Genomic DNA, 15,571 nt, shown 5'->3' with positions numbered 1-15,571 from the left:
CTGTTATGTAACCACTGAGGGCTGGAGCGGGGTAGCTCCTAATTATCATACTGTATAATTAATACGACTCAATAAAAATACCTGATAGCTTTCAACTGAAATGATATGAACTAAATCTGGAGGGAGTGACACCGTGCGCAGGAGCCTTTACTCTCAGTCATATATAATGAATATAAAGAAGTATCTATGGTATTCCTTTTGAAATATAATTCTTCTTCATATTCTTCTGCTATAATTCCATTGCCGTAATAAATCTCCACAGCTCTCTACATCCTGGTATTTTACTTTAATTTCTGCTCTACATAAGAATAAATTCGCGGGGCGTGACTATATTCAGAGTGCAGCCTATGAAAGGCCTGCTGTTCCACATATCTCCATGCCATATGGTTTCATGATGGGTTTGTGAAACTGAATGAGTGCCGGAGCCCGGAGGGCTTTGTTGCTCCCGCTAACCCCACTTCAATCTTTGTGCATGTCTAGTGAGAGTGAGGGCATGTGCATGTTGGCCAACCCCCACACACGCACGGACACACACACACACACATCACACATACCTTGCCATCTGTTGACATATGTAGTTCAAAAATAGCCCTCCACCAGAAGCTTCTCTGAGTGGCCCACAGATAAGCAGAGCTGGGATCTGGTCGAAACCACTGCAAAGCTGTTTGATTCCCAAGTTTCAGTAAGTCTGTCTCTGTTTCTTGAGGTTTTTTTGGACAGCGGCCCAACTCAAAATGCAGCCCTCCCCTGACCAGTTCATGGAATTCCACCCGATACATGGATCTAATGTCAGACTGGACTTCTCTGGAACCCAGGCCACACGTGTGGAGAGCTTTGCCAATGGAGTGTGTTTCAGCAAGCACCCTCTGAAGCCCGGGGAGATTTTTCTAATCGAGATCGAGGATAAGGAGCTGGGCTGGTGCGGCCACCTCCGAGTCGGCCTGACTGCCAGGGACCCCGGGAGCTTAGACGTGGTACCGGAATACTCCATCCCGGACCTGACAGACTCAGGCGACAGCTGGGTTTTCGCCATCACTCGCAACCACAACAAGATCATAGACGATCCTGGAGCGGGGGGCCAAGAGGCTGGAGACGGAGGTCTGGCTGGGGGCCGGAGGCTCGGACGAGGGGAGGCTGGCGATGGAGCTGGAGGCGCTGATGGAGTCACAGCAGGAGACAACACCAAACCAAAGGCTTTCTTCACTGACTCTCACTTGTACATTGAGGATGTTCGAATCCCCATGGACAAGCTGGTGGGTCGGAGCAGGCCCGGACGCTACAGCCACATTTTGGATGACTTGTATAAGACCAACGCGCTGCCTCCCACAGCCAGACGCAGCCGGATAGGAGTACTGTATGTGGCTAAAGGGCAGGACCTGGCTGATATGCACATTGTCATCAATGGTGAAGACATGGGAGCGTCCGCAAAGGGGATTCCCTCCATCCAGCCTCTCCATGCTGTGGTGGATGTCTTTGCTGCCACCAAGTGTGTCCGAATCGTCCAGGTGGAGTATGGATGTGAGTATTACATTGATACTGTTCATCAATCATCATTGAATGGTAAAACAAAGGGCCCCCGGGCACAGACGTGTTACTGTGTAACATTTCGCAGGTGGTCCAGCACTCACAGACTCTTTTAAGTTGTTTTGCATCTCTTTGTAGTCTTTTTGAGTTCTATGGGGTTTTGAGTCTCTTTGTGGCCATTTTGTATCCGTTGGTTGCTTTACAATAAATGTTATGATTATAATAACTATTCATCACACTTCTACATCTGTATATCAGGCTCTGGCCCAGGGACCCATTCATTCTCTTGAATTTGTCCTCACTACTGTGATTCTGCTGACCCACAAGCTGTTTGTGTATTTTGCCTTCTTTCTCTGTTGCATCAGTCTCGTCCTTGCAGACATTGTGTAGGAAAGCCATCCAGAAGCACATTGTCCACAGGATGGCCATTGACTGGCTGGAGCTGCCAGAGGCACTGAAGCACTACTGCAAGTATGAATGATGGACGCAGACCTGCAATGGACAGAAATACTATTTCTGATGACTCGCCCTGTTTCTACCAAGAAAAATAGATTTATTTTCATGACTGAAGTCTGTGTCTCATTTATAAAATACATCTAAAAGTGTTTTGACAGTTATGCTCTTGGTACCTGCCGGACACTGATAACGCTGACAAGATTTCTCTGAGATGACAACTAACTACAATAAATTCACATTGTTTGTTAGGTTGTCCGTGTCTGTGATTCTGCATCTTCTTCACTCAGCGTAAGTGTTAGGAAATAATTCAAGTTGTAACGGGAGTGTGTACAAGGGGACCATTACAATGCACGTGCGCTCCTGCTGTCACACACTGACATCTAGCGTCGATACAGGCAGCTGCAGTGGGAGGAGCTCCCGTTAAATCTCCTTCCTGGATCACTTCACACGAGAGGAGGAAAAACAGGAGCGCGTGTCACCTGTCACTGGCGTTAGAATAAAGACTGACCCAGATTACGAGTTGCTCAGCCTTCAGCTGCGGACACTGCAGCATGTCTTTCTGTCGTTTCTTTGGCGGTGAGGCCTACAAAGACAATTTCAAACCAGGTGAGCAGGCGGTGGCTGTTTAGTAGACAGTGATGTGATGTAACCTTCCTTTAGCCTGGATTATAGAGGTTCGGTCGAGGTTTGGCTTCAGATGGGCGGCTTTAAATGGGGAAGTATTATTCAATTGTAATATCGCAGTGATGAGTAGAGAGGAAGGGCACGTGGTGTCACAGAATTTGTCAAATGTATTTATTTATTTTCCATTGTATGTCAGATTTGTAAATTCAAAGAGAAGTTTCTTAAAGAAAGTAAAATAATAATAATAAATCTGCTGTTAATAACTATGGTAAAACACATCAGTAGTATTATTTTATTTTATAGTGAAATAAACGTGCACTATAGTTGTGGTATATTTAAGTAAATCACTATTGCGGTGATTATAACCATGGCTTGTGACCCCTTTTTTAAAAAGCCATCTGGCCTTCTCTTTTGTGCTGACATAAGTTTTGTCGGCCAAAGAGTGATTTTTCAAAGAATTTATTTTTTTACAGAAAAATAAAATTGTTCAAATGTTTTGGTTTTAAATTATTTTAAATGATCTAGTGACCCCCTAAGTTGTACCTTTCGACCCATTGCCCTATTACATAAACACCGTTTCTGCGGTGCAAAATGACAAACAATCCAATGGCTTTTAAAAGTAACTGTCCCCTGCAGGTATGTATGTCTGCTCCCAGTGTAACCATCCGCTGTTCTCCAGTCGGTCCAAGTTCGCCCACTCGTCTCCGTGGCCGGCCTTCACTGACACCATCAGAGAGGACAGTGTCACCAAGATGATGGAGAGTCTCACTGCCTTCAAGGTGACAGTGTTCTGATCCCTCTTTGTTATTCTGCTGCTGCATCATTTCACACGCATCAAACAGGAGGCAGGAGGATGATGTGACTTTGTTTTGTGAACGCAGGTTCTGTGTGGCAAGTGTGGCAACGGGCTCGGCCATGAGTTTGTAAATGACGGCCCGGAAGAAGGAGTCTCGCGCTTTTGAATATTCAGTCACTCGCTGAAGTTTGTCCCAAACAAAGGTAAAAGTACCACAGACGTGAGTGAGACACAGGCACGTGACTGAAGAAGGCTTTAATTGAGTCGCATTTTCTGCCAAAAGTAAAAAATAATAATGAGATCCCTCCACAGCGAGGCTAGATTCACTCAAGTAAAGTAGGACGTTGTCTCTGCAGAGAGATGTCCTAAAGGAAGGAGTATTCAGATCATGTAGTATTACAACTATGTAAAAATACTCCATTACAAGTAAAAGTCTGTCATTCAACAGCTTTCTTAAGTAAAAATGCAAAAGTATTGTGCTTAATGTACTTAAAGTAACAAAAGTAAGACTACTTCGTATGCCGAATGGCCTCTTTTATGTATGCTGCAGTATATTTTAGGATTATTATCCCAATATAACAAAGTGTTGCACCAGAATTATGAAAAACAAGTTTTCAGTTCTTGAAAAAAAAAGATGTTTTTATTGCATTGAAAACAGGTTGAAATTTAGAGTTTTTGTCAATGACCACAACATTATATTTTAGAAGCATGTGTCTTTGATGTGAAATTGTAAATAATAAATAAAACACAAGTAAATGTATTGAGATACTTTCCATTCCTGTATTTGTGCCTGCAGCTAACACATTTGTAGCTCTTTTCCAATCTGTCCACTGAGCATTATTGCATCTCTTTTGTCTCTGTCCCAGGTAAGGACAAGCAGTGAAGAGCGAGGTATGAGTTTCTACTCCAGCTGCCGCTCAGTCCAGGACCAGTGAACAGGTTGGGTCAGTGGGTGACGTGGACGGGGGAAAAGGCCTGAGAGGGACGTCCTGTCCACTGAAGAATCTTTGACCCGCCTGTGACAAAGTGACCGGACTTTACCTCTGCAAATATTCCTTTACAAAACAAAAAATCATTCCTCAAATACCTACTGAAATACATTTTAACTTTATGATTATGATTTTATCAATCTGAATTAAATCAGTAGATGCACATAATCTTATTAATAATTAAAAAATGTCTGCTATGTGTTTCACTGTTTAATTGTACATGCTATTGCTGGTGTAATTTACTCCCATTTACAGTACTTCCTCAGGTTAAATGTAACCGTATTATCTATGCACTGGAGAAGCTCACATTTCAGTCAGTCTGCTCTTTTAATATCTGTTTTTTATGTTTATTTTAAGATTCTTTTGAACTTTAGAACTTTTCTACATTTTCATTTTACTTTGAAAAACTCACTCAGTCAAGAGTTTAGTGGACAAATGTAAAACATTTTGATGACTGCTCCATTGTTACAGGATATTGATGAGAAACAAACAACAAATGATACTTCAATATATTTTTGTCTTGTCGTTTATGATTTATTTTCAGTGAAGGTACGTACTGTACGGTTCTATTTTGTGTTGCTTTATACTTCAAAACCATTCAAAGAGAAGTAGAATACTTTTTACGATATTACATTTATCTGACAGCTATAGTGTCTTTATAAATTAAGATTTTACATTCCAAACATATGATGAACTTATGAAACATGATGCATTGTTAGAGATTAAACTACCCAGGTGCAACACCATGTCAGATTGTTAAAGTTCCTGTTCCTTTAAAATTAGCTCTACCTCCACTGACTATAACAGTAAAATGCTACCATATCAGTAATAATAACTTAATACCAAAATATAAGGGACAATTTTTCTGGATTAAATACTTTTAGACAAGTAGAGGAACTGATGTTCCTCAAACTGACCTCTAGATGGAGCGATCATGCTGCTAGATCACGCTCACTCCTCTACACACAGCCTGACGGAAACAGTGTGTGACACTATCTGTTCTTGTACAGCGTGTGGTGTACTAGCTGCATGTGCATGCTTGCTTGTTATGAGCATGAGCTGTCTGTGTTTGTTGTCGTGACATTCATTATGAATGTTGGTTGATTTCAGTCGCTAACAGGGGCCCGGGCTCTCTCTGTGGCCCAGCTGCAGGCCTTATTCTCTGGGCTCTGGGGGTTGGCAAAGACCATGAGGTTTAGAGGAGTAGACCGGCCGCCTGGTGAGAGACTGAGGGCTATCATTAGCAAGGAAGTAGCCTACACACACACACACACATGGACACACGCACACAGAAAAATGTGTGTGCCAATCACAACACTGACTACCATACTCGTCTTGGACAGATCTCTCACATCTCGTTTCCCCTTATGTCATGCATCGATAACCTTCACATACAGCTTTCACACACACAAAGACACACGCCGTCCTCCATTTCATTGGTCTCGCCACAGACAAGTAAAGTTTGAAGCGTGTTTTCTTTCAAAACATCACTTCTTGTAGTGTGCAATTATGAGAGGTCATCATAACATCAGTCGATGTCGCTGAACCCTCAGCATCAACAATTTGAATATTCCGGAGCACCACACATACTACATACAACTGTGCTTCTACACGCTGCCAAAGGTATTCAAATGAATTTCAGCCCTCTTTCAGAGGAGACGCCTGACCTTGCATTGAGGTTGTTATGGCTGAGTAAATTTCCTCTTGTGTTGTCTTGGCAGGCAAACACTCTGCAGTTTAGTCTTTCAGTCCATTTGGTGGGTGTTTTTACCCACGATGCTTCCCTGTAGGCCTACTGTGAGTGTGCGCATTTTAAGCAAAGGTGGTCCCGCTAGTAATCAAACCCACAACCTTGGCAGTGGTATGGTTATGCTCTGCCCGTCAAAACTGTACAGGAGTGTCTACGTCTGATAAGCATAAAGCAAACACAGGGAAATGAGAGTGTGATTGCTACATCAGATAAGTGAGGTGAGCTCTAATTAAAGCAACAAAAAAAAAGCAGCCTTTGGATCATCTTACGCTGTTCCATCAGCCTGTGAGGATTGGTGCAATCTGGATGTGATTTACCTTTCTGCACACTGTACTTTAACATGTCGTTGATGCTAGTTACTTCAGTCTTTTCCTCTCATTAGCTTTCCCTCGTCTCACATTCTTCATTTTCTCTCTTCAATGAATAATGTCAGCCCATTGTAACACCCTTGGAACCCCTGAGCCAAAGAAACAGGTGGATGACATGGTGGTTATTAGGCCATATTACAGCAGGATGTCTTGCCAAAACACACACAAGCACACAGTTACAGAGACAATGGTTTTGTCATGGGACAGTGAGGCGCAATTCTCTACATCTAGATTAAGAGTTAGATTGAACCATTAGACATTCATGTGAATGCCTCTGCTCATAGGGGCAGCTGCTACACAAGGAAAGCTCCACCACGCCAGCGTCGGGGCATGTTGGTGGTATCCTGTCCTACAGGAAGACAGTCTAATCTCCCTTTTCAGGAGTATTATACGGTTACATTTCACTGAAAGGGAAGTGTTATTGTGATGGCCACCCCTCCCTCACCAACAGAAACCGTGCTTTGAATGTCATGTTTCCAGGAAGACAGTCTTCGGCTTCAACTTGCTCATTCACTCAAAGGCTGTTCATTCACTGTGATGTCATTTCGCACCAAAGCAATTATATTCTGCTTAACTGCTCTTGGCAGGAAACTGTGTTTTAACAACAGGGTGTGTCTGTGATGTCAGCAAAGTACCGCTTACAGCGTGATGAATTTCCCCATGGGTGATTGTTGAACATTTCATAATGCACTAAAGAAGGAGTAGAGATGCTTCCAATTCTTTTTTTATTTGTATTTGTTTGTTCAGTTGTTAAGTAGTCTTCACTTTGCGATGGGTGTCGAACTCGATGGCTTCAAGCAGTCACTCCACTGATTAAGTATCGCCCTTCCATAAAGTCAGGGGGATTCATTTTTAAACGGTTGCTCAAAATCTATTCAGCAGAAACCGAGATATTCGCACCTCGGGAGCTGGAATTAACGTCTCCCCAAACGTTTTATTACGAAAGCTTGTTATCGAAGAGGCACAATTTTCTGACGTGGTTGTTCATATTTTGGACCGATGGACTTTCATGCCGAGCCAAGCCGTAGAAGAGCTGCAATCTGTGAGACACGTACCTGATTAGAGGACAAATGAACGGGACTTTAACTTGGAACCCTTGGCACCCCAAATAGCTCCTTCCACTTTGCATCGCCGCAAGGTCCCTGGTTCGAATCCAGCCTGGGAACTTTGTGGCTTTTCGTACTCCTCTTTCTCCCCCCATGTTTAGGGTATGTAGTAGTATTACAAATGACAAGTAAATTGACCTACATGCGTACAAATCAGTGGAGATTTGTGTGACATTTGAATTGTGACACCTAAACTGTTGCTGTTATTGACAACGTAAACAAACACACTCACCAGCAGCTGTTTACTAACAGTGTTCAAGCAATGCTAGCCTTGAGTTTGGAAAAGTCTGTTCACAAAAGCTGTACATTTGAAAAGCGTCTTCTCTCATCCTATTCTGTGAGGTCAGAAGTTTAATCATAAACTGTCTACAACCATCGTCATCTCGCAGACAGCTAACCGGTCCCTCAGTGGGACAAGTGTCACTCAGCATCCGGGCTAAATTATGCTCCATCCTCTGGACACGGAGCAAATCGCCACCATCCATCTTGATGTCCTGACATGTGATGCATGGCGAGCGCAGCGCCCGGCTCACCGGGCCCGCCTGTGTCCCCAATGTCAGTGGCATCTGTCAGGTCCCTGCGGACCCCACACACCTATCGCCATGCATCATGCTCGGAGATCCAGAGCATTGGGCTGCGGCTCAATAAGTCAGTGAACGGGCAGCACAGACAGCGAGGTATCGACACCTTTCAGCGTCAGACGGGGTTTGAGCCGGAAAGCAACAAGGGTGTTTGCTGACTCATCGCCTTTTTTCCTCTCAGATGTCTCACATTTGCTCGGATTGTGCAAGGTGTCATCCTGCTACGTCTATAAGCGATACCTGTTTCACATGACCATACTCGAAGGTTACGAATATTTACATGTTACGTGATTCATTTTTTAAGAAGGTATAAAAACAAAAAAAGCCAAAAAGCCACACATTTGACCACCTTCACATCTAGTTCCCCTGAAAACTGTTGCTAGAGTGTTTTGCGAATCACACAGACACGACATTGTTTCTGTCGAGACATGTTTTCATAATGATATGTTTTATGGCCTTATTAGAGGGTTAATAGAGGACAGATGACAGGCAGTAAGGGAGCGTGAGATTGGTAGTGACAAGCAGTTTCCTATACAGCCAGACACAAACTGGAGGCGTTGAGTCATTTTCTTTGGACGCTTTGAGCGCCACAAATTAAGTTCTATTCACCTCCATTTAAATCTAGGTATATAAAACCAAGGCTATATATTTGCACAGCCATAATTAGAACTACTAAATGCAATGGAATGTGTTTGGGGTTTTAAGCAGGAACAGCTATACCCCGGTTCAAAGTCTACACAAAGTGCTTCATGACGTGTCCGGCAGCAGCAGGTAGAAGCACATCCAGGTTGAAGTATACATCTGCCCACTCATCGCCATCTGGTTGTCCTTCTGCAGAGCCACATGTCTGCATCAGCGTGGATGTCCCGCCGCTGACTGTTAGTAAACACCGTGTCTGAGCGCTGTCTAACTGCGTTATCTTCAGTCACCGAGAGCAGATAACAAGCAAGCACAGCGACTGGCTTCAAAGCTGCTGAGCTAACCCCCCCCCTGTAAACTATTTAATCAGGAGCTTTTTTCTCTTGGCCTCCGCTGCAGACCTGGAACTGTGATATGCTCTGAAAGCAGACGTTGCCGTGCATGTGTGTGTGTGTGAGTGTTGTTTGTGTGGTGGCAGTGGTTGAGGGGGTCATGTTTGTTTAGGCGGCCTGTCTCTCTCAGTGGCTCATGCTCAGGCTCACAGAGGTATAATTCTGTGGTGAGACTGCTGAAGATCTTACAACTTTTCAAAGTTTTCCTGAGGCCCCCCCGCGCTCCACAGTCCATTGATTTCCGCAGCTTAAATTGTCCGACAATCAAGTGGAGGATTCCTTGGCATGTTGGTGAAGTTATAACTTTAAAAAAGCTCGGCATCCACAGGAGCACCGTGTCGGAGACCAATGCTGGCATTACTCATTTTTTATCCTGTCCACTGGTTCTGCTAACTATCAGATGGTCTACCAGCGCGGTGTGCGTCTATATTTACAGCCGCGTCCAGCTTCTGATATATCGTCCTGCTGGAATTTCATAGCAGAGAAGAAGTGACCAGAATGATTATAGGCCAGTTTTCTGTTGCATGAATGACATCATGACTGTGGATCACGGAATCGTATGGTGTTTGAAAATCCACTGCACACTGTACCACAGTAAATTGCTCGGTAGCTGTAGCGTGCAGTCCAAGATTCTTGGCTTAATGTTTGAATTTGATACAGAGGAAAATGGAAAGGTCAGTGAGGGGATGCCCGCACGCGAGAACACACACACACACACACTTATACTGTGCTCCCCGTAACCTGTGAGTAGAGTGGAGCGCTGATCAGCACATTTTACAGGGTGGCCTTATTACCTTGAGTTACACCTGTCAGATAAGCTATCAGAGGAGCTGATTGCTTGCTGCTGTGAAGTGCAGCGCAGATCAGCTGATAGCACTGCTGTCATTAAAAGAGGCTTATTTGCTCTCTTGCCAAACATCATATGAGATTGATGCCTCTTTCATGTGTGTGTGGCAACCAAGACAATGCTGAAGTGCCTTACATTTGCATTCTTACTAATTGCCATCAGGGGGCGACTCCTCTGGTTGCAAAAAGAAGTCCGATTTTATAGAAGTCCATGAGAAAATGATCCTCCTTCTCACTTCTCACCTCAGTAGCCATTGAAAACATGAGTTTATAGTTCATGTCTTTTTCAATGCAGCATGATGTTCATTTAACAAATGAAGGTCACTAATTAACAAGTTCTTGATTCAATCGGTGTAAAGTGTAGCAGCTGTAGTTTAGATTGAATCACCTGAATGGTTTAAAGAAAACCTGCATGTATAAGGTAACCCTTCCTGTTAAGGGTCAGATGAAGACCTTGCAATTGCCATTGTGGTGATGTTTGTGTATTTTTAGTTGAAGGACTTTGGAGACAGGAAATACTAAAAGCTTTGGGTTCATGAAACCTTTTTCAAACCGAAAAGTCTCAAAGATGCACATGGCTTCCTGTTCCTGAAGAGTGGACACTCAACTTGTAAAAAAGGAGTCTTGTAGTTTTAAATGAAAAGAGAAGAAAACATCACTTTTTGAATCTTGATCTTTTTTTTGTATTAGTCAAATTCATGCATTGCAGGAGAAACTAACTCCTAAACAACCCATCGTCTCGCTGAATGTAACATTTAGTTTCTTCTCTCGATCGAACAGATGTCAGATGTCAAGCGATAAGGTGATTTCTCTCTCCATGTTGTTTTGTCTGCATCTCAGCGCTGCGTGACACAGCTGAAGCCTTATCTCCTCCTGCATTGTTACACCACAAGGTTGTGAACGGGCCCAAAAAAGCTGGAGGCACGTGATTGGTCAGCGTGCTGCCAACAAATATCAACAGATCATTATGGATTTCCCCCAAATCCTATCACACAGAGATATATAATGACTCAGTGAGAGTCTAAATATTTGTTTTAGTGTAAAACCAGAATGTTTCCAATAAGCAGGAACCATCTGAAGTTTATTTGTCCCCCTCCAGTGTATCTCTCAACCAAGACGCTTTTCCCTTAAAAGTTCACACAATAAAAAATTTAAAAAAGAAAGAAAAAGAATCAGGCAAGAAATAAACACAAGTGAACGAACGGTTGCTTTTGCTCCCTGTAAACAAGAAACACGGTGAGGTTTTATTGGACAGTGGTCACTGGTTAACCACAATGACCTGCAGTAAATATGATAAGCCAGGGAGGCATCAGGTTGAGTCTCATGGAAGCAGCTACTCTCACCTCTTCTCTCAGCAATAAGGACTCAGCTGTGAACCGGCAAACCGTTCATTTTTTTATCATTACCCTTAAATTTCCCCGTGTCACACAGTGAGGATCCTGTGCAGGCATGCCTGGCACTTTACGTGCCTTTCTTTACTCCACAATTGAAAACATTTTTTCGAGCAGCGAGCTCGTAGCCACACCCATGTGATAATGCACGGTGCTGCCGTGCCCTATACTTACCCAGCTCGCCGCAGAGCTCTGCCCTGCAGTTAAAGTCGAGAATGTGGCCCTGCCACTGGCTTTCACACAACACACTAACAGTGCACAGATGCCAGGGCTGTATGGACTCTCTCATTGGTCGCTGTGCGTGCTGTGTTTGTAAAGTTTTTTAATTGGTCATCCCGCAAGGCTTTGTTGTCTTGTTGACATCTTTGGTGCCGAGCACAAATTCCTGTGTGTTTTCAGTGCAGAACTAGAGTAGCTGTCAATCGATGGAAACTTTTTGTTCCCTGGATGTTTTGTTGATAGAGTGAGAGATGTGTGTCCAGGCTCAGCATCGCACTGAGGCATCATGGGGGTTCTAACACAGATGTATTCGAAGAGCTGAATAGAACCAGCAAACAAGTTGTCATTTTTTCGCTGTATGAGTATAATCAACCCCCCCACAGAGTCACTGTGCTCGCTCTCATTTTGGCCAACCACGTAATTGCAACAAAAAAAATCCTTGCCCATAGACTTCCATTAGACAGGCACCAGACAACGTCAAAAATCGTTGTTTTATTGTTGTTTCGTGTGATACCTTTGGTGACCCTCTTTTCATCCAGCACCATCATCGCCTCACAACTTTGGTTTTTGACCAAATATTTACAAAACAAATGCCGGATCTGTATTTTTGAACCAAGATGGTGAAAATAGTAAATCGTTAACATGCCATGGCAGGGTTGTAAGCAGGTGTAATTGATCAAATTAATTGTAGTCCCATTCTATTCAGTGTGTCACAGTCATTGCATGCGCAATACCAGGGCCCGTGCCAACCTAAATGGAACAGGACCATAATTCATGTTATTAATTACAGCTGTTTACCCTGCAATGACATGCCAAAATGGCTACTGTGAGAAGGCCCCATTGATGCCATCTGGGTTTGATTTCTAGTTCTAATAATACAGTCATGGGTTATGCTGCATTCACATGGGTACATACATACCATAATTACATGCGGCCGAGACGGAATAATCGTTCACGTCGGCCTGCTACTTGTAATTTGTGAGCCAGAGATATCAGTAATTCCTGACAGTTTAACTCCCACTTGGTAAAAAATAAGTATATTAGTGTCAACAAATCGGTGCAAAGCCACCATCAAAATAATATCCGATATTTAAACAAATAACAAACCGATTCATCAAATTCAAAAAGACTGTCAGGGATGGAAATAACCAATTACATCTATTCTCTTTAGTGTAAAAGTCGTCTTAGTGCACAACCGTTGGGAAGCACGCTAAAAGACTCACCCAATGTGTTAGTGACCTGCACAGCAGGGTCTGGCTAACATGCTGTTGTCACCCCGAGTAGATCAGTCTCATTTAAGCCCTGAACTGGCCCCGATGCCTTCTTAAGGTTTTGATCAATTCTATAATTCCTTTTAGAAGACATCATTTACCTTTCAAATTGAGAATATTTTGTCACAGTATACAGCGAGGTACAGTTGTTTGCTTTGGGTAGTCTGTATTGAGAAAGGCTTTGAAGCAGCCGCCGCAGGTCATCACGGGGACTTTACTGAGGATTACAGCGCACAACAGTCACTGCTGGGCTTTGTACAGCTGTCTGCCTTCCCACAGCCACAGACTTACACAGGTAGGTAGGAATTCAACACCGATGATGTCATGTACAGATACAGGTGTGTGTGTGTGTGTGTGTGTGTGTGTGTGTGGGAATGCCTTTCTTCAGGTGTTCCGCTGTAAACTGTCAAAGGGAGCGAAGTTCCCATACACTCGACTGTCATTCAAGATTAGCCGGATACTGCACATGATAGCTGATATCGGCCGAAATATGTAGCACGCTCTGCAGATATAAGTTTCTTTTTGTCCGCAGCTACAATATAGTGGGCTATAATAATAACCCGGAGATTGTTTTTTCCTTTTTTGCGCATGTTATTGATGAACCAATGATAGCATATCTTTCATGTTATGACTGATGTTTAACTCAAGTATCTCATGATAGCAGTAATTCAGTTTTTTATCCCACTATGGCATTGATGTGTACCAACAAAAAAACAAGAAAAAGAAACTATTTCAAATATGACCAGTATTGATACAAAATGTTGCTGAATTTTGCCTAGAAAAGCAAATATCTTATCTATATTTTGATAAATTGAGTTAAGACCTGAGTATGACATTTGACATCTGTTTATATCAAAACATAATCAAAATGTATAAATCCTGGGAAAAGCTTTTGAAAAGCTAAAAACCAAATCTAACTGTACTCTGTATGGAAACCACATTTACTGGACGCTCTGTCACGGAATGAAGCGAAAACAAAAGTTAGCTAGCAGGACACATATAGCCACGTCGAGCCTTAGCCACAGCTAAAGCGACATTTACTTCATCGTTTTCCCCCATTGGTATTTTTAACAAGAAATATAAATGTTGATAAAATGATATCTTGATAAAACGAAATGACTCCAATTCAGTCATGGTGGGAAAAAACGCCTAGCTAACGCCAAACTCAGGCTAAAGCTAACTAGTTTAACAGAGAAGCGTAACCGCCATCTCAGCTGCCATCTTAAAAGTCAACAAAATAAAGTTCATTTTAAAAACAAAATGGAGACAAAAGCTGACAATTAGCTTGTAAATTCACATTCGCATCCCATATAGATTGTCCAAAGGCCCTTAAAAGATATTTTGCAAACAAACAGACAAATATGAGCCACTTTGGCATAAAACATGCCTTCAAAAAAAAGCTAAATCCTTTCAACCTCGCACTTGAAGAAAAGACACCACCGACTCTGTATGGTATAAACAAAACAAAGCAAGCCCACATTATTGATCACTTTGACTGCAGAGTGGCACGTCTCCGATTGTTTTTCAACATCACAGCGGATCAATATGGAGGAGTGCTCGGAGAGTACAGAAGGGTAAATGATGCCTTCTCTGTTTAGAGACTTGGGGAAATTGACATACTGCCAGCTTGGAGGAGGCCTGGGTCGATAGATATTGTCATCCCCCTCAGATTTATCATCCATATGGATGTGCTGCCATGTAGCACCTCACTTGTATTTCAAAAGACAATAACAAAGTGCCAATAACTTGTGATTTATACTGTAACACATATATTGTCAAAAACTATTTTGGGAAAATAGCTTTGGTATCCAGAAGCATCCATTTCAGAACTGTCTAACACTGAAGACTTATTATGGGTTCGGTCAGTCCAGTATTACTCCACGATGGCACAATGAATCCCACCAACTCCACAGTACATCAAGCGCGCCATTTTGACAAATTTGTTTCAAACCAACATTGTTTTTGTTCTGTTTAAAGTTCATATTTCACAAGGACTAAATGTAGGCTATATCTGTTTTGCTTTTTCATTCCATCATGATTAAATACAGCTACTTCCTCAGACAAAAAACAGTCTTGATTGCTGTTCGTGCTCCGTGTGAAGTGAGAAGTCAACGTTGATTTATTTCTCACGTACCTTTAACGTCAGTACTTAAGTAATGGAACTTCCGTAGTCATTTTATTTCAAACAACAAACTTTTCCTGAACCTAACTAAGCAGTTTCGTTGCCTAAAGCTAACCAAGTATTTCACGATCGAGTCCTGAATCTAACCCCGTAGTTTGGTGACATAACCTAACTATGGTTTCCTGTGAAGATGGAAGATTATATTATAAACACAGCATGAAGGGACATTGACACATGTTGCTGGACTTTTGTTAAAAAACGCACGAAAAATGAGGAGTGACTTTTTCGTCACATATCATGTGTGCAGTTCTGCAGGGAAATATTGGGACCATATGGATTCATAATATGAATCAAAAAGAGCAGACAGTTCCCAAGGGAGAAAGGTTGCACAAATAAAACAGGGCTGACTTTATCTTTTTCACTGCAGCAGGCTACACCTCCAGTACACCGGTATCACAAGGAGGGAGCGATCCGGACATTTCATCTCGTCCGTGTCA

The 15,571-nt window shown here is 42.7% G+C and overlaps 1 protein-coding gene across 3 annotated transcripts; it reads left to right on the top strand.

The window, feature by feature from the left end:
• Positions 1 to 622: 622 nt before the first annotated feature.
• On the top strand, positions 623 to 4,643 carry LOC306794742 (methionine-R-sulfoxide reductase B1-A-like). Of its 3 annotated transcripts, none has more exons than XM_079292930.1 (4): positions 623 to 1,518; positions 3,241 to 3,383; positions 3,486 to 3,603; positions 4,267 to 4,643. In XM_079292930.1, the coding sequence occupies exons 1-4, from the start codon at positions 735 to 737 to the stop codon at positions 4,281 to 4,283; spliced, it is 1,062 nt and encodes a 353-aa protein (XP_079149056.1). In that variant the 5' UTR covers positions 623 to 734; the 3' UTR covers positions 4,284 to 4,643. The 3 variants fall into 3 exon arrangements, with proteins under 3 accessions (XP_079149056.1, XP_079149057.1, XP_079149058.1); XM_079292932.1 differs by lacking the exon at positions 623 to 1,518 and adding an exon at positions 2,461 to 2,586; XM_079292931.1 differs by lacking the exons at positions 3,241 to 3,383; positions 3,486 to 3,603; positions 4,267 to 4,643 and adding an exon at positions 1,890 to 2,385.
• The last annotated feature ends 10,928 nt before the right edge of the window (positions 4,644 to 15,571 follow it).

Source organism: Melanostigma gelatinosum (genome assembly GCF_949748355.1).
Source record: "Melanostigma gelatinosum genome assembly, chromosome: 21".
Classification (NCBI taxonomy): Eukaryota; Metazoa; Chordata; class Actinopteri; order Perciformes; family Zoarcidae; genus Melanostigma; species Melanostigma gelatinosum.
Note: the sequence above shows the minus strand (reverse complement) of the source record. Positions and strands in the feature narration are given on the sequence as shown.